The sequence below is a fragment of the Petaurus breviceps genome, unplaced genomic scaffold, assembly GCF_028583685.1.
Source record: "Petaurus breviceps papuanus isolate PSGF00001 unplaced genomic scaffold, PetGlider_PUasm1.0 90842, whole genome shotgun sequence".
NCBI classification, from domain to species: domain Eukaryota; kingdom Metazoa; phylum Chordata; class Mammalia; order Diprotodontia; family Petauridae; genus Petaurus; species Petaurus breviceps.
The window spans coordinates 11,421,542-11,443,478 of NW_027187358.1; the positions used below are offsets into that span (position 1 = coordinate 11,421,542).

Consider the following 21,937-nt stretch of genomic DNA (forward strand, 5'->3'; position numbering starts at 1 on the left):
AATTAGATTCACCTTTTATTACTGAATAAAGCTCTGTTTACTCCAGGCTAAATTCTTAATTCAGAAAATGGGATAATGCAAAGACGTTGCTGTAGACTCTTCCTGCCCAGTACAGAGTCACTGCGGGAGAATGGTGACATAAACTAGATTAGGAGGCCCGAACTGATTTAGCACAGTCAGACCAGACCTGTTTGATCATTTCCAGGTGAAATGAACAAGAACAATTTTCTAGTCTAGTTGGAGGGGGATCGCTGATGACCCCACTGAAGGTGTGGAGTGAGACGGACCCAGTCTGGGAAATTCAGATTACTTTGCTTCCAGAACACAAATAATTTGGAAATACCTGTAGAAGTCATGCATGGGATAGCTGGTATAGCTTGATATTTTATATAAGCATTGGCCTCTACTAACAGCCTTTTCTATGGCATCTTGGTTGTTCATTATTTTGTTATCTGCAATAAAAGAAAAAAACAGAATTTTTCACAGGTAGATTTTGGTTAGTTAAAACAAGTACTTTTTAAATTTCCACCAAGTCCCATTTAGGGCTATGTCAGCAAAATGCCACTTAATAAAATTATAAAGCCTTTTCTGCTGTTTCCCTAGCAGTCTTACTCTTAGATATTTATTTCATTTACATGTCTATATATATCTACTTGGATTTGAGTGCCGGTGATGCATGGTTGTCTGAGGATCAGTGTAGTTAACCTTGGACATGCTCATTACCATATTAGTTTGAAGGGTGCTGAATTTTTTGGCTATACTAGCATTCAAAAGACCATTTACTATGCTGTGTAGATTATAATCTGTCAAAGGGCATACTCATCTCAAAATCATAAGTCTCTTAAGTAAACAGGATAAAGACTTTCAAGATTAATTTTAATGTAATACTTCTAAAAGAAAAAAAATCTGAGGCAACTACCTTAGTTCCTTAAAATTAGTTCCTACGAGAAAATGATTTCATCATATATCAGAGGATATTTAGTGACTGTGCAAATAGAGACTCCAACATACCTTTCATCGTTACATTAACACCAGATGCTAGAAATAAACCTCCAAACCGGTTGTTAAAAATCTGATTGCCTTCTAGTGTTGCAGTTGCATGATTTGTAATTTCAATACCTGAAGAAGTTAAAAGTGCTTGTTTGAGTGACCTTAATAAAAATTATGTTTAATATAAAATATATTACAAGGCAAAGAAATTCAATGGCTAGTGTTTATGCACACAAGGGAAATGTATCATCTTTGGTGATAGGCTACACAATAAGGGATAATAGTAAAATTACTCTACATTCATTGTGCAAGTCACCAAAGGATAAATGATATTAACAACTAAGATAATCAGACAAAAGCAAACTATTTAAAATTTGACTAAACTTTGTTTAACAAAGCATTGGTTTATTGCTTTATATATGACCTCTAAATTAGAGGTCAAGCCTTAAAGGTTAAAGATGAACTATATATGGCTTCATGGTTTTACGAATACAAACCTGCAGCAAATCCATCAAATATTCTGTTTTTCCTTAAGACTGGATGACTATTTGTGCTGATGAGGACACCAGCTTGAGCATTTCTGAAAATATCATTCTCTTCAAGGAGACCTATAATATAATGCCCAGATATTTGTTAATAAAAACTTGGATACAAAATCAAGAGGCATACAAACTTTGGGGAAATCTAGGATGAGAAAGAGATGGACAATCTCAAGTGAGAAACTAGTTCTCAAGTTAACCAAAGAATATCCAGGATGTATGGGAATTGTGCCATGCATTACAAAGGGCAAGATGATATGGAGAAGTTGTGATTTTTGTCAATGGAAGTACTGACCGTATCTTGAGATAAATGCTTGAGCTTGAAATTCTTTTAGGTTAGGATTTAGTACTATCTACATGGAAGAACATTAGGACTAGAAGCACAGTCCTTTGTTTTACAGAGGAGCAAAGAGCCTGAGCTGAGTTCTCCCTATGAATTGTGAGACAGCACTGTAGTAGAGAGTAACGCTGGTCTGGCTAGTTTGAAAGACAAGGTTAGCTTTAATCCAGAGTGAGTGCAACTCAACTCACTAAATTACTTCAGGTAATTATAAGATGCTACAAAGAAACTGCAGATCCTAGTTCCCCTTTGACAGTGAATACACCAATGAATACATAGATCTGAACAAAGGCAAAATCAAGCATGAGACTGGGGGGTTGTAGGCTGCAACTATTTGACAAAAAAGCTGGCTAACTTGCCTCACTATTACTGGAAGTGGTCTCATTAGCACCACACTCCCAACACTTTATGGTGAGTGGACTGTGAAAGCAATACCTTAATGCAAAAAATATTTCTATATATTTACCCTCTGTATAGGAGCAAATTCTAATGCAGAAAGTAGTCATGGAGTTTGGAGTTAAATTTTGGTACTATGAAATGTCTCATTGCAAATTTTAGCAGAAAAGGTAGGCTACAGATAAAAATGGATGATACAGGTCAAATTTTCAGGAACAAAGACCTTGGATAGCCTTAAAGATCTAGAATCAATTTCACTAAAATGCTTCATGACACAATATTGATCAATAGATTTATGATCTTATTTCACTCAATCATTAAGCACCTATAGACTAGACACTGGATACCAACCCCCAGTGTTTGCCCTCTGCAAGCTCACATTCTATTAGGAGGAAACAACACTGATACAGAAGAGTAAACACAACAAAGCTGGAGGAAGGATTAGGAAATACCTTATGTAGGAGGTAATACTTAAGCTGAGCTTGAAAGGAAATCAGAGATTCTATGAGACAAAGGTTTGGGCAAAGGTAGAAGGTCCAAGAGAAGGAATGCTGCGCACTAGCCATAGCAGGCAAAGCAGTTTGGTTAGACTGCCAAGGGCATGACAGTGTAACAATGTGCAATGCCTAGAAGTATACTGGAGCTAAACTGAAAGGGTTTTAAAAGCTAAACGGATGAGTCTGTTTGATTCTTATGCAGAGGGGCAAGCTCTGATTAAAGAAGATCAAGCTGTGTGGAGGAGAGAATGGAAAAGGGAAAACATGGGTAAAGGGAGATCAATTAGTGGGCTACTGCCATAATCTAAGCAAGAGATGACTGATAAAGAGTTCTGATCACGGGTACCTGTACCCCTTCCGTAACCAGACAATCTGTATAAATACAGAAGCACAATAAACATTTTAAATGAAAACCTACCTCGGCCTCCATTAAATATACAGATGCCTCCATCTCTTCCATCATGTATTTTATTTCTTCTTAGTGTAGGATTACTATCTGTCTTAATCCAAACCCCAGCCATTGCATTATCAAAAATTTCATTGTCTTCTATGCAGCCTAGACCTAAAGAAATAAACATTGAAATTTTGCTACTGGGGCAGTGTTAAAAGTATTATTAACCCTGAGAAAAGAAGTAAGTGAATGAACCTACCAGAGTTATAAACTAGAATTCCACCATTCTGGCCTCCCCAGATCTTGTTCCGCCTAATTTTAGGGTTGCTTCCAGTTCTATGGATAAAACACAAAATACAATTTAAGTGCAGAAAGTTTTTATTAGGAATAAAGTTACACTTTTTTAGCTAATCAGCCACATTTATTGCACTTTATAACATACAAATAAACTAAAATCTAAGAATTCTTGATAATGAATTTTTTCAGAAACTATAAATAAAACTCCCTATAAACATATAACTGGATAATGAAATAATCTACTGGAGAGGTAAAAAAGTTTTTCAGAATGGTCTGTCAGAATTATAACTTTCTCCATTTTTAGCACTCCGGAGAACCTCCTCCTTTATATACAGACAGTCCTTAAATATTACTAAAGTATAAAGAGCAGCAACTAATTTTTGTGTCACCTTTTGCACATGTGGCATAAACCAGTGGGGACTCCAGACAAAAAGGGAGTTTCTACCAAAACTTTTAGTTCTTAAAGTTAAGGAAGAGGATTTGGAATTATATAATATAGAAGTTCTTTACTTCCTCTACTGTCCCCAAAACAAAAAGGGGAAAAAAATCCAGTTTTTTTTACCTTATTTGAACTCCTGAGTACATATGATTATAGATGTCATTGTCCTCTAGCACTCCATGTCCATTGTCATAAAAGTAAACACCAACCTATATTAAAAAGAAAAATTTTATGTCAAAGAAACAGAAAAATGCTTAAAATATTTCCCATCCCACTTACTGGGAAAAAAATATCCTACCTGCTTGCCACTGTGTATTCTGTTTCTCCTCAACACTGGAGTACTTCCTGTTGTCACCCAAACTCCAGCCAGAGTATTACTGTAAACTTCATTTTCTTCTATCACACCTTGTCCTTTTTCATGCTAAATAAAAGTCATTTATATTAAAGCCCATCCATAGACATAAATAATTGTTTAGGAGATTTAAAAATGACATGATTTTTATCTTGGCAGAGAAACAAAGACCACACCATTCATCATTGCTTTTGTATCATCCACTTGAGTTCCAGATACCAACGACAATTGTACTGTTAATACTGTTTTATGCTTCCAAGCCTTGAATCAGTCTTGAATTTTATCTCGGCAGTGGAACTTGTCCTTTGCCTTAAATCGATACTGTATTTTCACAAAATATCTATGCATTTTAAGATCTTAAGCTATGGAAGAATTTTCATCCTTATCAAAGATTGTTCACTTTTAGCACTATAATTAAAATTAGCCACATCTTAATTCATTGAGTACTCACTTCTCAAATCTCTTCTATGTCTACTAGATTATAAGCTCCTTGAGATAAGATGTTTTTCAGTTTTTTTTGGCTATCTTAAAGTTCCTCAAAAACATTATTAAGCACTCATGTGTTGGTTGAATTAATAGAATATTTTAGTCTGGAGTTAAACAGGTGCCAAAGAAACAATGATAAAAGTCAAACATTTTTTGACTAGTAACAAGTTGCTCAATTACATTTGAACATCAAAACTGGATTTAGTATTTCCTTTCTGGGGAAAAAGAAAATAAAAGCAAAGCAGGTAAAAGGCAACTGTGACAGAATTCTAGGACAAAAAAGTTATCTGCCTTATCTCAGATTTCTACATATACAACCAACTGCTCCGTGAAAGGTTGCTGAAGATTATCTTCTATTTGATAAACCTATTAAGTACAGAATAAATTTCCTTATCTCTAAAATCAAAGGGAGAAAATATTTTAATTAATTTTTAAAAATTTTGTAAAGTATCTTCTACAAAGATTTTAAGCTGAAGTGGGCAATCCTTGCCCTCAAGGAACCTATAATCAAATGTTAAAAGAACAGTTCCCTTATCTTATATTTAGTTTATAGAATTATATTCAGTAACTCACCACATAAATCCCACCATGCTGACCGTCATGGATTTTGTTATGTCGAACAATGGGACAACTATTTGTTCTGATCTGAATTCCTGCTAAAGCATTACCTGTTGGAAAATGTTATGATGTTAAAAAAAATCTGGGAATCAGTATAAATGAACTATAAAATAATTTTCCTATTGTATTTAGCGTTGATTAGATTCTTAAAGAAGAAGTTCAAGAAGAAAATCCCCAAAACAATTAGGGCTAAAGTATGAGAGCTATAAGAAACCAAGCTCACACAACTGGGACTGGACTGCAGAAAAGAAAGCTGAGGGATAAAAGTTTAGCACAGGAACACGATAAATAGTTCTCTCTATGTAAATAAAGTATTCAACATTACAGCATAAAGGACTCAAATTACACACTGGAAAAAAGAATTTCCTGATGGAAACACTGGAATGGATTTGCCAAGGAAAGTCTTGGAATTGTTTTTTGCAGAATCTTTAAAAATCATATAGATTTGAAATTCCTTCTGCCCTGCCCTGATTTTATGAAACAAAAAAACTACCGGCTTACCATAAATATCATTTCCTTCAATAAGGCCTCTTCCATCACCAAAGATATAAACTCCTCCTTGATTTCCATTAAATATTGAATTCCCCCTGTAATTAAAATAAATGCATTTGTATGGATGTACATATAATGTTTATTTGCTAATTCTTTTTCATAATCAAATGACAATGGGAAAGTCCTTTTCTATTTATCTTTACAGGTGTAGAATTTTTTTGAATCCTAACAATTTGTGAGACTAATGATACCAGCAATGTTAGACTAATTTTTTTATAAGGCAAAGTGGAAAGTCTAAACTATGTTTTTGGACCAGATAAGATTTTTGCTATACACATGTAGCCAGAAAGCCTTGTGCTACTCCTATTCCTTCCTGTGGCCAAAGAGGGCAGCACAAAGTATGAAATATACAGTAACAGATGTGCAAAATTTGACTAGAGGCCAGCTTCATCACTGTCTCAGGAACTGAAAATTATAGGCTAGTGACAAATTCCCTAAAAGGAAGTTGCTTTTGGAAATATTATGGCTTAAAACATCTATGTAAGTAACATATGTACATGTATGTATATGTACATAAAATTTATGAATTCAGATATGATATTATGCATACAAGGTTTCAGTAGTAGCACTTCTGTCACATTACATTTGTAAATTATGTAAAATATAACAGTCAACATATCTCCCAATTTTCCATAACAATCCCATAGTGAATGGTTTTCCTAAAGTTATTTCCACCCATTAATATAGATGTACAGATATTAATGTAGATACCTTATTGTTGGGTCACTATTTGAGGTAATCCATACGCCTGCAAAATTATTTGCATAGATTTTATTCTCTATGAATTGTCCTCTTCCTTTCTCGTGGACATAAATGCCTCCAGTCTGACCATGGTGGATTTCACATCGAACTACTGTAGGGTTAGCATAGGCTTTCACTTCAAAGCCTGCTATCCTGTTCCTGTGTATGTTACAGCTTTCAAAGTAACCCTGCAAACAGAGAAAAATTAATTACTTATGTAAAAGCTATTTTCTAAAATGAATGGAGCTATTTAATCATTCTAAGTTCTCTTTTGAAAATTCAAAACTCCTAATCACGAGCATATAGTTATTAACATATTATGGCCAAGTCCATTCACATACAAACAATAGCTGGCAGTCTGGTGGCTCAAAGTTGGTCCCTTTTATTACTTAAGAGTGATGGTGCCATGACTTCATGACCAATAGTATTGTAAGGGAAGCAAAAGGAAGCTTAGATTGTAAACTCCTTGAACGCAGGGACCCAGCACAACAGATAGGAAAGCCAACCCTTCAGCCTGGAACACCCAGGTTCCAATCCCATGTGACACATACTGACTTGTAATAAATAACTCAGCTGATATTTATATATGTCTCTTATTTTTACAGATACCTCTTTTTGATCCTCACAGCAATCTTGTGAGGTTAAGTGCTACTGTAGCCCAAATTTTATAGATGAGGAAATCATCTCAAGAGAAGTTAAGTGATCTGGCTGGTCAAAATGATAGTAAATAGCTGAGGGAGGAGTTGAATAAAAACCCTGTCCTTCTGACAGCAAGCAGCACCTTTTCTTTCACAGTGCTGGATAAATAAATCACTTAACCTCTCGATGCCTCAGTCAATTCTTTAAAAAAAAAACTTCATACTCCAGTAGATCAGTGTTAGGAATTACTTCACCTTATTTACTTATACCTATAAAATCAAAGGTCACCCACCATTCCGCCGGAAAAAAAAAATTACCCAGCACCTATCAGAATGCTTTGTAGTACATAAAAAGCACTTATTAAGATTTGTTGGATGAGAGGGTAAATTCTTATTTTTTTAAGTAAATTTTTACTGATACTTTTAAATTACATCCCTTCCACACACATAATATAATCAATAAAAACAGGGAGGGTAAAGAGTTCAGCAATATGCAATGTCTCACATTCAGGTTTCCCCATTTTTGCAAAGAAGCTGAAGAATGTAAAAGGGAAAATTACTTAAAGAGTAAATTAAATTCTAAAGCTATTCCTTTCTTTTCATCATAGCTCCTGGTCCTACTCCCACTGAAGGCAGTATCACTGTCCAACTCTACATCTCAGAGCTCTTGGGGAAAAAAATACAACAGGCTAAATCTGGTTGCAACAAAGTCATGCAACAAAGTCAACTTTTATTTTAGTTCATGTATCCAAAGATATAATCACATTCATGTGTGCTTTTGACATTTTCTATAGGGAAAAAAAGAGGCCTACATTGGAAAATATGCACAGGCTCAAACCTAGCCCATTTGTGCTCCTCATTGCTGCTAGCAGTAACAATGAGAAAACCCCTTAAGAATGTGCAGACTTCTAGGAGAGACTGTTATTCTCTTCCGTAATGGAAAGAAAAAAAAAAACCCAGTCAGAAGTGTATAGAAGCCTAATCACGTGGAAGATACTCTCTACTCTGACTTCTTTTTGCTTTTTTGGAGGGCAACTGAGGTTAAGTAATACTCTGACTTCTTAAGTTGTTCAATTCCAACAGTCATCCCTCATGCTGCACTGTGTTCAGCCCAGCACAAATGCTCTGAAAAGAGCAGGTATGTAATAAGTAACTATTGAATTCACACTGCTGAACTGAGTCTCTTCTCTACAAACCACCCTCAGCATCTTATCCTCATCATATTTCTCAGTACACGGGAGAGGGCAATGCCTCCTTCAATCCCCATCTTAGGACTGTTTTTGCCACCCCAAATTGAAATGTTATATATTACAATGTTTCTATGTAAAATTCTTAGTGCTAGTGAATCAAGTAAAAGGTTTTTTTTTCTTAATCGCTAGCAGTCTCTTTCTCCCAATATACACATTAAAAAAAATTGGACCAATTGGTAAAGTAATCTTATGTACAACAGTAAGTTTTTAAGTACAAAAACCAAATAAGATTAGCATACTATGCTGCATTTTATGGATAGTGGAAAGTCAGTCCCAGGATCATCAATACCAGATTTTGAAACCTGTCTGGCTGTGCCATCCTGGGTAGATCACTTAGCCTCTCAGTAACCCAAAGTAATTCTTTAAGATTATTCATTTCAGTGCAGGTGATGATCTGCACTGTCAGAATTTTCTCATCTGGAGTTCCCTATACCAATAAAATCACAGGTATAGTCCAAAATTTCAGTCTAGTTTCAAAAATCTGGGAAAACATTAAAATGTAATATCAACTTCAAATATATTAAAGCATTCAAGATGCTCTGCTTACTATAATTCAGAAGCAGAAAAAGTGTGCTGAACATGATATGGTATTTATTATAGTCCATAAATGAAATAAATGCCAGATACACAGATATTGGCTACTTTCACATTCTACCTACACACTGCTTTTATTTTTCCCCTAAAAATTTACAATTTAGAACCATATTTAAAAAATAACTCTGATAAAGTCTTTCTTTTGATTCCCCTGTGCAACTGTTTATCATTAATATGCTAAACCAATTCAAGCTCACAACACGCCTCTCTATTGCCATTTGGATAATCTGCAACTTTAACTATTCAGAGATTGGGGTGCCCCCATTACTTACAGCCATGTATATTAAATTAGCATGACTGAGAAGCGAATAAGCAGGTAGTATCTGTGAGCGGGATTTAGATTTCTGGACCATCACTTAAAATTTAAAAATGCCACACTTCTGATTAGGGATAAAGTACACCTGACAAATAACTGTTAAGAATCTATTTTCCCAGTGTCTTAACAAAAATCTAATCACAACAGCTTTAAACTACAAAGAGGGAAGGGAGAACAAACACTATGTGTATCTACAAGCTAGATAGCAGATACAAACTTAAAAAAATTATAAAGGAGATACCTAAAAATTCACAAGAGACAAAATTCAATAAAGCACACAGTTAACAGAACAAATGCATAAAGTTTAGGCAAGAAGCAAATTAAAATAATAGGTCTTAACTCAAGGAGGCAAATTTTATCTTACACATTATTACTGAGGCTTGATAGGATAAATAAAACCAGCAACTTAAATATGGGTCTGGAAAGAAACAGCTTATAGATACAGGAGACACTGAGGGAAGGAGAGTGCTTAGCCTCATATGTTAAGAAGGTATGGGGGTGGCTAGGTGATGAAGTGAATACAGCACTGGCCCTGGAGACAGGAGGACCCAAGTTCAAATCCGGCCTCAGACACTTAACACTTAGCTAGCTGGTGTGACCAAACCCCAATTGTCCTGCCTCCCCCCCTCCAAAAAGCTAAAAAAAAAAAAAAGTGCGAAGAAATCTAGGAATCAGAAATGGTGGGCATGGTGGAGAATATTGGGTGAAGATCAGTGGTAGGAGAAATAATTGTCATCAGAGTATACTATAAATCACCTAGATAGAAAGGGGAGGGGTATTAATTGGGAGAACAAGCATTTATTATTGCCTCCTATGTGCCAGGCACATAAAACGTAAAGTGTTTTACAAATATCTCATTTGAAGGCAAATAAATGTAGATTCTGGAAACAGATTACAATGCCTGGTATAGAGGCATGATGGGTAGCTTTCAAGCATCTAGATATCTACTGGAACTCTCTCCCTCTCAAAAGCTTAGCAGCTACTACTGCCTAGTCTTGCTTTTGGGTAAGGACAGGATGAACTGGATCAATGATTTCATTAGGATAAGGAAAGCCTTCTGTCAATGTGGATCAGCACCTTCTCTGAAATTTATAACCTTAAAAGCTGCCTAGAAAGTAGACTTGCTTTTGAAGGATGATGGAAGAACCAAAAAGGAAAAACTGGAAAAACTTTAAAGTGGTGTTTTACTCTACCAAATAAAATGCTTTTTACATATCTTCAAATAAATACAGTGGGATCTTGTATTCTGCACACCTTTTAATTTACTATATGATTGTAAATATAAGATTATGTAAAGTCATCTTTTTGTTCCCTTATGATATCCTCATCAAGAGTGTCTTTGATGTGTGTGTGCATTATTCTCCAAGAGTTTACAGAAACAGGAAAGCAAACATTCCAGTTAATGGGACTTCAGTGGTTGTTTTTTTTGGGGTGGTAATAAGGTCCATTCCTCTCCTTCCCCCAAAGCATTTCAATTAATCCTTCAATGCCCACTAAATTGTATCATCTCCAGCAAGGTATACTTACTATTAATTTCATATTTGCTTTCTTTAGTGACACTTATATTTTATTATGTAGTATATCATGGACTATGTGATGTGATGGCCTGACTGCAATTGATGGGAAAGAGTTTATTAGAGAATTTTTTACTAATATTTTCTACTTCTGCTTACTGCTCTCCTGATTTCATCCATGAATTCCCCTGGGAATTGAACAGCTGGCTAAGCAGATGGTATTCTGAGAATGGGATTTAGATTTCTAGACCATAGCTTAAAATAACAGAATAGCAGGCTCCTGATCAGAATGCTCTAACCATCATACTAAGGACCCTGGGGTTGATTTGGCTTAGTTGTGTCTCTTACTAAGCTTTCTATAAACTTGCTTTTAACCTATTGCTTCTTGCCATTTTATGAACTGACACTACTCATAATCTTCCATTACCCTTATTACATAATGCTGTACAAATGATTTTCATTTTGAAGCCTATATTTTGCTTGGCTATCACATCTCTTTGATTGGCAAGAAGCTCAATCAAGTACTTAGTGGCAGAAGCAGTTCCTCAGCTTGTGGTCTCATTTTGGTAACTGATTTACCCAAGTTAAATTTCCTTATGAAAACTGTGTTGGCCTTTTCATTTATCAATTTTCTATTTTTAATTTTAATTTTTAGTGGTCTTATTGAATTATTTGTAGAATTTTTCAATTTTCTTCTATTCTTTGTCAAAGTGTAAAATGAACAAGCTGCAATTATTTTCACGGTAGTGTTTTTGCAAATGCTTATCATACGCATTTCAATTTGAGAAGACAGTCTTATGAAATGTCCTTGATGCTTTTGAATGCATGATAAAAAAAAAAACCTACAAAAATTTTACCAACTCCTTTATTTGCTCCTCCAAGGAGAACTTATGAGCCAACTTTTTGTTTAGTAGGAACTTTCATCTGGTTTATTTATAGAAAGAATGTTAAGATTGATGCAATTCACTTCCTTCAGTAGCACATTCAGTTGTTGGTTACTGAACCAGATTAAGAGTACCAGTAGCTAAATTATGGGAGAGTTAAAAATTGTCAGATTCTACAGCATCATTTCTGGCATGGTCACCACTGCCATAGAAGTTTAAGGAGCTATACAGATCCAAGGGCAATTTTGTATTTCTGTTTCATAGCCTCCCAATGCCAAAGAATTTAAAACCAAGTGGTCAGCCTACTGGTGATAAATATTTTCTGTACTTAATTAAGCTTGACCTGGATAACAATCTAATGCTGAGACCACATGTTATTTTTCTATTATGGTAAAAAATGCCAGAGCTCGCACTCTTTTGGCATAGCCTTTAAGAATCCAGGGTTAACATTCATGCCATTGAGACAAGTAGACGTCTCATTACATTGCCATGATGTGACGAGAAATACACACTCATTAAATCCATGGGCTATTTATTTATTTAGCTGTCTCTGTATGTCACCATTTCTTATTTATTCTGCTCTTCCCATGTGAAGGGCTGACAGGCAGCTGTGGCCTAGTGGAGGGAGAGGTGGTTTGGGAAGACCTGGGTTCAAGTCAGACCTCCGGAAAATACTGACTTTGTGACCCTGGGCAAGTCACTTAACTTTCAATGCCCTAAGCAATTCTCTAAGACCTCAGAGCAGGTATCAATCCACGTTTACTGAAACCATGTTTTCACTGGGATTTCCCTATACTAATGAAATCACATATACTAATGAAATCTGGTCTGAGAAAAAATATTTGGCTAGACTAGTCTCTTTCAAATTACGGTGGACTTTTTGGAGTACATTTTATAGTGTTGTGGGACTCAATTAAAATAATATGAGGTTATCCAAATACTCCTAATTGCATATAATGTCATTCATTGACAAGGAAATCTTGTTTGGACCTTACACATGGAATCTTTCATGGCAACGAAACACTTTTAATGATCAAATATCTTCTTTAACAACTTTACTTCATGTTAAATTCATAGGTTCATTAACAGAATTGTCTCAGAAGCTCTGTCATTCAATCTTCTCTGGGATTCTGATACACTTTGAGGAGAGCTTTTAAAACTATATTTTGTTATATCAAGTCAATGGATTTCTTGAAGTCTATTGTAACCCTGTGATCTATATTCTATTAACTACTCAGTTGTGTACTTGTAAAAAATGTGGTCTGCTGTAAAAGCTTTCTCATTTCTTGCTCATGTTTTCAATTAATGTCCTAAACATACAAAAATGACCTTCAAAAGCTTATTACAGATCAGGAAGTAAACATGTACAATTTCCATGTCTTTCTGGTCAGCTTTTATGGGTCAGAAAACCATTCGTGGTCTTTTTCATGCTTCTCAGAGATACCTTGAGATTCAATACTATATGTGTATATATATATATATATATATAATGTATATAAAATACCTTTAAGATTGTGTGGTTTCCAGCACAGATTTCGTTGTTCTTTCTGAAGTAAATTATTTTCTTAAGTGCCCTCTAGAAGGAGGGCAGAAAAACACAAAATGGAAACTATCTACCATAATTTTTATAGTGGTCTATTCTAATCAGCCAGAAAAATTGCTGGACCCGACTATCTTTGTACCCAACATACCATGGAAAGAACTGATTCCTAGAAGAAATGTTCCTAAAATACTGCTCGAGTTTTATGGTTCTATGTAATGAAATCACCAGTTCAAGAATATACAGTGGCTTATTAGTTGGCATTAGCTCAAATTCAAACTTCTGATAGAGATCCAAAATGCCCTTCATCATTTTTTTTTTAAATCAAATTGTATATACCACAACTTCCCTGCATACTTTATGAATACCCTTAAAGCTGGCTCCATTTCTCTGTTCATGCTATGCCCATCCTTCTCTCCACTAACTGGAATTTTACCCATTTTTTTGTGGACTTAATAATGTATCAACATTCCTAATAGCCAGTTACTGAGTTTCTGCTTAAATCTGTTCACTGACAGTCTAGTACCAATTTTGCTGGAGCTATACAGAATGAATTTCATTCCTCTTCTACATAAGGACCCTTTGAATATTTGAAGACATAATATACATTCTAAGATTTCTCTTTTCTTCATGCTAAATTTCCACAATTCTTTTATATAGCATGAGTTTATAGTGGCAGAACCAGAACTAGAACTTGTTTCATTAGAAGTTTCTTGATTTCTGCTTACTGTACTTTCTACCATACTATATTTATACTCCATGTGCTTGTAAAACAACACAATCAAATGCTATAAGAATTCAAAGAAAAAACCAGTTTTGAAAAGGCTTCATTGAAAGAAAAGTAGATATTTAACTAGTTTTGAAGAAAACTCATATTGCAGTAAAGATTAGGGGAGGACAGTAAGAAGACAGGCATAGAAAAGATTTAAATGGGTCTGAGGAATGAAAAGCACTCAAACCTGCCTGAAGGGGATACATGTTTGTTGGTCATAAGAATAAATAGGGCTATACAGGTTAGGGTCAGACCACGACAGGCTGTAGAGCGTGGACCTGATCTGAAAGGTATTAGGTACTACTGTAGACTCTTAAAAAACAGTGAAGAGAACAAGCATTTATTAAACACCTACTATATGCCAGGCACTCTGCTATGCACTTTGAAAATATTTCATTTGATTCTCACAACAAACCTGGGAGGAAGATGCTATTATTATTCACATTTTATAGCTGAGGAAATCGAAGCCCAGGGTTACATGGCTACTTAAGTGTCTGGGGCTGAATTTGAATTCAGATTTTCCTGACTCCACACCCAGCACTCTATCCACTTTGCCATCTAGCTGCTTCTGAAGAATAATAACATAGTACAGTAGAAAGTCAGACTACTTGGGTTCAAATGACACTTCTGATGAATACCACCTGCCTGTTCGTATATATGTGACTTTGGACAAATCATTATCTCCCTGAGTTTCCTCAAATATATATAATCAGGAGACTGAACAAGCTAGGAGTCTGAAGTCCATTCCTAATGTAAATCTATGATAAAGATGAAAGTGACATTTTAGCACAAATAGGGCATTAGTAAACACTTTTTTTTTGAGGTGGTAAGGCAAGGCAATGGGAGGTGTGACTTGCCCAAGATCACACAGCCAGTAAGTGTCAAGTGTCAAAGGCAGACTTTGAATTCTTGACTCCAGGGCTGGTGCTCTTATTCACTGCATCAATGGTAAACACTTTAAGGGAATAACGGGGAGAGAGACTGTAGCCAGAGACCAGTGATGAGACCATTATAGCAATTTAGGTATGAGAAAAGGACCTGGAATGATTACAATATTAAGAGAAAGGAAAGCTAGACATGAGAGACATTCTGAAGGTGCCTCATTAGACAGGTGTAAAAGATGGGTATTAGACATTTGGAAGAATGAGGGCACCACTATCAGAAACTGTGAATCCTAAAAGGATCTAGTTTTTGAAAAGTAAAACAATAAATTTAGCTTGAGATATAAGAAAAGCAACATGATTTTAGAACAAGTGAACTCAATGGCTCTTCCACTTACTCCCTTATGTGACCATCAATAAGTTACAACCTCTGTGGTCACTGATCCTTTATCCGTAAAACCTGTGGGGGGCAGGGGAGGTTGAACTAGAAAGACCCCTGAGGTCCCTTTCAGGTCAAAATTTATGAAACTATGATTATGAAGCAATAGTTGAGCAGACAAGTAGAGATATTTTGTAGGAACAAAACCTTTGTCTCCACCTTAAGGGATAATAAATAAGTACAAACCTAAGTAGTTAAGGAATTGAAGTTCCACTTCACTCTAAGGAATTCACTCAAACTACCCAATCGATGAGTTTTTCACCACCATCTGCACCCAAAACTATCCATTTAACAGCTCAAACAAATATCTTAAAATAGTTTATCTAAAGTGATCAATACTTTATGAAGCTCAAAGGTTGACGATACAGTATGTGCTATTTTTCTCATCTATAGTATAGTTTTCTCAGTCGAAGAGTTTAGTTAAAAGAAGGATTGAAAATTTTTAACTAAAAGGGGATAATAATGCTAAAATGCCATTGGAGTAAATCAGGATAGTCAAAACTGATATTTTTATGTTTGGGATTGATTACAATGTTGTTATCCATTTTGAATCAAGGATGATAGCATTATTATTGAGTTAATATTTTTCCTGGATTTTTTCCTTTCAAATATGATTTTTAAAGGACTACTGTGTTCTTATTATTTTATATCGAGAAGTTAAAAGGAAAACTATCTCTGATTAAATTAATCAAAATTTCCACATAGCAATTTGCTGGAATACTCTTAATTTGGCAAGCAATGGATATTCACAATAGAAAATGGTCCAATGATACAGATTTAAGGGAATTTAAATATACAAAAATTCTGACTCTGAAAAATTCACTCCTCACCTCCCTTCTCCCAATACAAAAACTCTTCTAAAAAAAGCATTAAGAGTTTTACTCCTCCTATCTATTTATCCTGCAAGATTTTGTTATTCAAACATTCTAAATTAGCAGTTTCTGACGAAGAAAATTTCAGTTAGCCAAGAACCTCCTCCATTTTTAAAACGATAGTTTCTCAACTTCTTCGTTGAAGCAGCTCTGAAATTCAGCCATATGCACTAATTCAAATACTGGGAAACTTCCAAGCTAGGGGGAAAAAAGGTTAAGCACCTCAACAATGGCTGAAATACAAAAAGGCCATAGCCCGATGAGCTATAACAGATTTTAGTAACGAAAGACAAATGCATCTTTTTTAACCAATCTGAAAAGTGCAGGAATTCAAAGCAAAAAGCTAACAAAAATAGTATATGTGTAAATATAAGTAGAATTTGTATTTTGTTCAAAGTTTTTTACATAAGTCACTAGAAGAAAAGGGAGAAGATATAATTTCAAAGTACAAAACAAGAAATTTATATTTTTGAGAGGAAAGCAGTGAGCCAAACTATTTTGAATGCTTTTTTTTTTCCCAGATGTGTTCTATAGCTCTACATAAAACAAGGCCAGGGGAAAAAAAAATCAAACCAAACCAAACAAACAAACAAAACTCAACCCCCCTCCAACCCCCTACTTATCTTCAGTGAGGTCACTTTACTAATCACAAACTGTTAGTACTAAAAAGAACAATGAAAAGACAATGAACCAAAAAACAACCCAAAAAACCCAACCACTTGAGAAAAAAAAACTATTCTTTCAAAGATTTTTTAAACAGTATGCATCATATAACACCTCAATTCATCTTTTACTTATCACAGTATCTCATACTCATTTCAACCTAATGAAAATTAACCTTTTATAAACTTGTTTTAATGTGGTAGAACTTTATGCTCATCGAAAACAAACAAAAAACCCCTGGCATGTGAACTTATAACCAAGGACTACATTTATAGTGACACTCAGTATTTGTCCATGCTACCTGAAAACCATATCTCATGTCTTTTTGTCTTCCCACACAACCACCACCCTAGTTTAGGACTTTATCAGTCTCTTATTTAAACTAGATTATCACAGAAGCTTCCTAAATGGTCTCCCAGCCTTCATTTTCTCCTTTCTCCAATTCAAACAACACAGAGATGCCAAATTCCTAAACCACAGGTCTGACCATGTTATTCCCACTACTTTCCAACTAGGATAGTTGGAAAACATCTATGTCAGGCTTTTAAAGTTCTTTACAATCTGGCCCACTTTTCTAAGGTTTACTCCTATTTCCTTTCTTCAGAGGCTCTACATTTTAGTCAGACGGGTCTGCTTGTTGAAAGTTTCCATGGAGGGCATTCCAGCTCCCATCTTCATGCCTTTCAACTGGTCTTCCCTGGAATGCATCCTCTCCTTATCCCTAACTTCCTTCAATGACATCTAGCCCACAGAGTTTTGCTAATCTCACCAGCTGATGTAAGTTACTTCATATATGCTGATCTGTACTCATATTGTTTCTACCCAAAAGAACTGCAAGCTTGGTTGCATTTTTGTTTTTCTTTGTTTCCAATGCTCAGCCTAGTCATAGCTGGCACTCAGTAAATACTTGCTGAATGTATCATTATTTTAATAGAACAAAAACCCAAGTCACTCCTTACTCACTATATCAGCCTAGGAGGGAGAAGGTAACTTATGGGTCACCTATTCCTACCCTCATACTTGACAGAACTGGAAGCTAAAGCTAGGCTTTAGAGAGGCTAAGTGACATCCCTGACATTACAGGAGGAACGAGAGTTGTGAAGGACTTTTAACCCAAGTTCTGACTCCCAAATCAAACCCCATTTCTCACTGTACTACAAGGTAGCAAATTCCTCCTCACTGGAAGACATTAAGCAAAGACTAAACCACCATAAGTTAGGGATGCTGTGGAATTCCTGCACACCTAGGGGTTAGAAGAGATGCTCTCTTAAATCTCCTCCTAAGTAGAATCTGAGTTTATGACCTATAAAAGTTTCCTCTGCATCTTCTCCCCCTCCTTCATCCAGTCATCAATTCCTGATGATTCTACTCTTCCTTTCCAATATCTCTAAAATTTGTCACTCTCCTTCCATTCCCACTGCCTGCACTATTATAATAAATTTATAAATAGACTCCCTAACTTAATATTTTTCCTTGTAATCCATTCTGCACTGCTGCCAGATTAATCTTCCTAGAGCACTTCTCAAAATATTTAAATCTGTAAAGTACTTTATAGTTAGTTTAGAAAGTAGTAAAACGGGGTGATTAGGTGGCACAGTGAATAGACCACCGGCCGTGGAATAAGGAGGACCTGAATTCAAATTCGGCCTTAGACACTTAACACTTACTAGTCATGTAACCTTGGGCAACTCACAACCCCAATTGCCCTGCCTTCCCCCCTCCAAAAAGAGTAGTAAAACATCTATTATTCCATCTGATCCCCACTAGTGCCTCCAAAGGCTGCATGCTGCCTTTCAAAATCCAAAAGCCTTGACCATTCTTGGTGCTGCCGTGAGATAAGGAGGACTTAACTGCCCTCATGAGCTCAACTTGTCTTGACCAGAATAAACTATGACTCGGTACTAAAAAACCTTGAGGTTGCGCTTGCTAAACTGCTATTAGTGATCTTTGAGGAATCACAGTTAAGAGGAGAGATGACAGTGGCCTCGAGATGTGTAATCTTGATGGGAGATCTAGGATCCCTATGACAATTCTAAAATGGACTATTAAAGGGACAATTTGTGAGCCCTCAGAAAGTAAAGAAGTGTTTACTAAGAGACAACATGGCTTGATTAAGACAGTCTCATTTCCTTTTTTGAGGGCTACGGATCAGGGGCATCCTGGACACATACATGAATTTTAGCCTCTGACAAGAAAATCTATTTTATGTCAATTGTAAGGTAATGGCTCTAGGACCTTAAAGTTCATCTAGTCCAACACCCTCATTTTACAGATAAAGAAACTGAGATTCAGAGAGGTCAAGTGATTCATCTACAATCACAGAGCCAGGATTCAAACTCAGGTCCAACTGAGCATTCTTTCCATGGTACCTGCATGCCTCCATACAAACTATGAAATGTATGGCCTGGATGATCACATACTTATGTGGGAAGTTCAGAAGGGATTAACTGAACATACCCCCAAACTACCGGCTAATAGTTCATTATCAAAGTGGAGAGAAATCTCTAATGGCTTTGTCCTAGGGTCTATTCTGTTCAAAAACAAACCAAAAAACACTGGCTTAGATGAAGGTGGCATGCTTATCAAAATGTACAAGGTTGGGAGAAACAGAAAGGGTTTTAGATAACAGGCCTGCAATACAAAAACAAAACAAAAACAACCAAACACCACCAAAAGTCTTCATAAGATATAACAGGCTCAGCTCAGGTGAATAAGTTAAAATTTAATAGAGTCTTGTGTTTAAGTTAAAAAAAAAAAAAGTAAACACCCAACTATATACAAGTACAGGAGGGATGTAATATGGTAAAAAAAAAAAGTGAGATTGAGAGTTCTAGGGGAATGTAAGCACCATGAATCAATTGTGTGATATAATAAACAAAAGAGTCAATCTCACCTAACACTAAATTAACAAAAACATAAATATCTAGGATAAGGGAGTATTATACTCTCTACTCACACCACATTTGGAATGATGCAACCAATTCTGGGAGTCAGATCTTAAATTGTAACTCATACAGAAGGGTGCTCGGGGAATTAAAGTGACTAGAAATCAAACCACAGGATAAATTAGAGAAAGTATGAATGTTTAGCCTAGCAAAGAGAAACCTTGTTTGTTTTGGAGGTGAAAGAAGAAGAGGAGATGGCATGCTAGCAGTCTTCAAATATTCAAAAGGGCTGTTAAACAGAAAAAAGAATAGACTCATTCATTCTGCTTGGATAGAAAGTATGTTCGACATAAGGAAGAGCCTCCTAGTAATTGAAGCTCTCTAAAAAGATAATAGGCTACCTCGAGGAGTAGTAAGATTCTGGCCCTTGGAGGTCACCAAGGTCATGTGTTGGGGATCACATAGGCATCCCAAAGTGTGGTCCAATGACCCCTTTCAGGACATTGGAGAAGCCAAAACTATGTTCATAATAACACTAAGAAGTTATTTGCCTATTGAAATACTTCTCCATTTTCCAATATTTCAACCAAAATAACATATTGCAACTGACTGAATGAAGAAATAAATGAGAACCTAGTATTCTTTTAAGTCAGCCGTTAAGGATATTTCTGGAAATACATAAAACAAAGCTGCTCTTTTCACTGAATTTATTTTTGAAGTTACTTTCATAAAAATGTTACTTAGGTTACTATGTAATGAGTTTTTTATTTTTAAACAAATTAATATCTTAAAATGTTATCCAGACAATTTCTGATAATACAAATATGGATAAAACCCACATAAACAATAGCTCTTTGGAATCCTCAAGAATTCTGAAGAGTGTAAAGGGGTCCTCAGACCAAAACTGTCTGAGAACCCTGTTACAGACCAAGTCTATGATTATCACATGCTGCCTTGTCTTAGAATGATTTGTGTAAATGTCTTTGGTTCTATTAATCTACTTGAGAGGATGGATATCTATATTTATCTTCCCTCTTTGTATGAATTAGGGTGGCACAGTAGGAACAATACTACGTTACTGATTCTGAGCCTGTTTAATCATCTATAAAATGGTGAAAATACTTGTACCACCAACCTCATGAGTTTGTGGGAATCAAATGAAATAATAAAGCAATAAGAAAACATGAACTGCTATATTAAAGTACTTTTGAAGAATGAGTAATTTACAAGTAAAGCATAACTGAAAAATAATTGTCTTAGTATTACTATCAGAAGATTGATTTTAAGAGTAAAAGGAGAACAAAGATCAAAGTTAAAATGTATTCAATGGCCTATACCAGAAGTGGGGAACCTATGGCCTCAAGGCTGCAGGTTTCCCACCCCTGGTCTAGACTGACATATTCCCCAAATACCAAAACATTTAAAATATTAAAAACTTAGACATATACAGTAAGTGCTAAATAAAAGACAGAACAAATGAACAAGAACAACATAAGGACAGTTTGAGTTTTAACTTTAAGTTAACCAAAGAAAAAGTTAAAAGGATTTTAGTTGTAAATCTAAAGACTTAAAATTTTGAGAGTGTTTGTCAACATTATATTAGTAGTTGAAGCTATAGGAAATTTATTTTTAAAGTTTTTCCTGTCTTAGCAAAGTATTCTGTTAATTAAGCTGTTCATTTGTGCTCACTCAGTACTGTCAATCCTACTTTTACAGTGTCTCCCTTATTAGTCTCCTTGCCTCTCTCACACTGCAACCACCCTTAGGCAGTCCTATCACTTCATGCCTGGTGTACTGCAATAGGCTGCCAGTAGATCTCTCTGCTCCAAGGCCCTCCCCAAGCCAATCCATCCTCCATTCAGCTATCAACCTGATCTTCCCAGAGCGTAGGTGTGAACCCAGCTTCTAGATCCCATTCCATACACTCCAGTATATCCTATTACTTCAAAGATTTCACATATGTGTGCGTGCATGTATGTATGTATGTATGTGTGTATGTGTGTGTGTATGTATGTATGTATGTATGTATGTATGTATGTATGTATGTATGT

The 21,937-nt window shown here is 35.6% G+C and overlaps 1 protein-coding gene across 3 annotated transcripts in view; it reads right to left on the bottom strand.

Annotated features, from left to right (window-relative positions):
• The window catches only part of FBXO11 (F-box protein 11), a 115,194-nt gene that overhangs the window by 1,530 nt on the left and 91,727 nt on the right, over positions 1-21,937 (bottom strand). For all 3 annotated transcript variants that reach the window (XM_069071655.1, XM_069071656.1, XM_069071654.1), the window contains 10 exons: positions 6,609-6,826; positions 5,847-5,932; positions 5,301-5,395; positions 4,188-4,310; positions 4,013-4,098; positions 3,413-3,489; positions 3,181-3,324; positions 1,488-1,598; positions 1,012-1,119; positions 344-452 (listed from right to left, as the gene is read on the bottom strand). In XM_069071655.1, the coding sequence (XP_068927756.1) occupies positions 344-452; positions 1,012-1,119; positions 1,488-1,598; positions 3,181-3,324; positions 3,413-3,489; positions 4,013-4,098; positions 4,188-4,310; positions 5,301-5,395; positions 5,847-5,932; positions 6,609-6,826 (1,157 nt within the window). The remainder of the gene's footprint in view (positions 1-343; positions 453-1,011; positions 1,120-1,487; positions 1,599-3,180; positions 3,325-3,412; positions 3,490-4,012; positions 4,099-4,187; positions 4,311-5,300; positions 5,396-5,846; positions 5,933-6,608; positions 6,827-21,937) is intronic.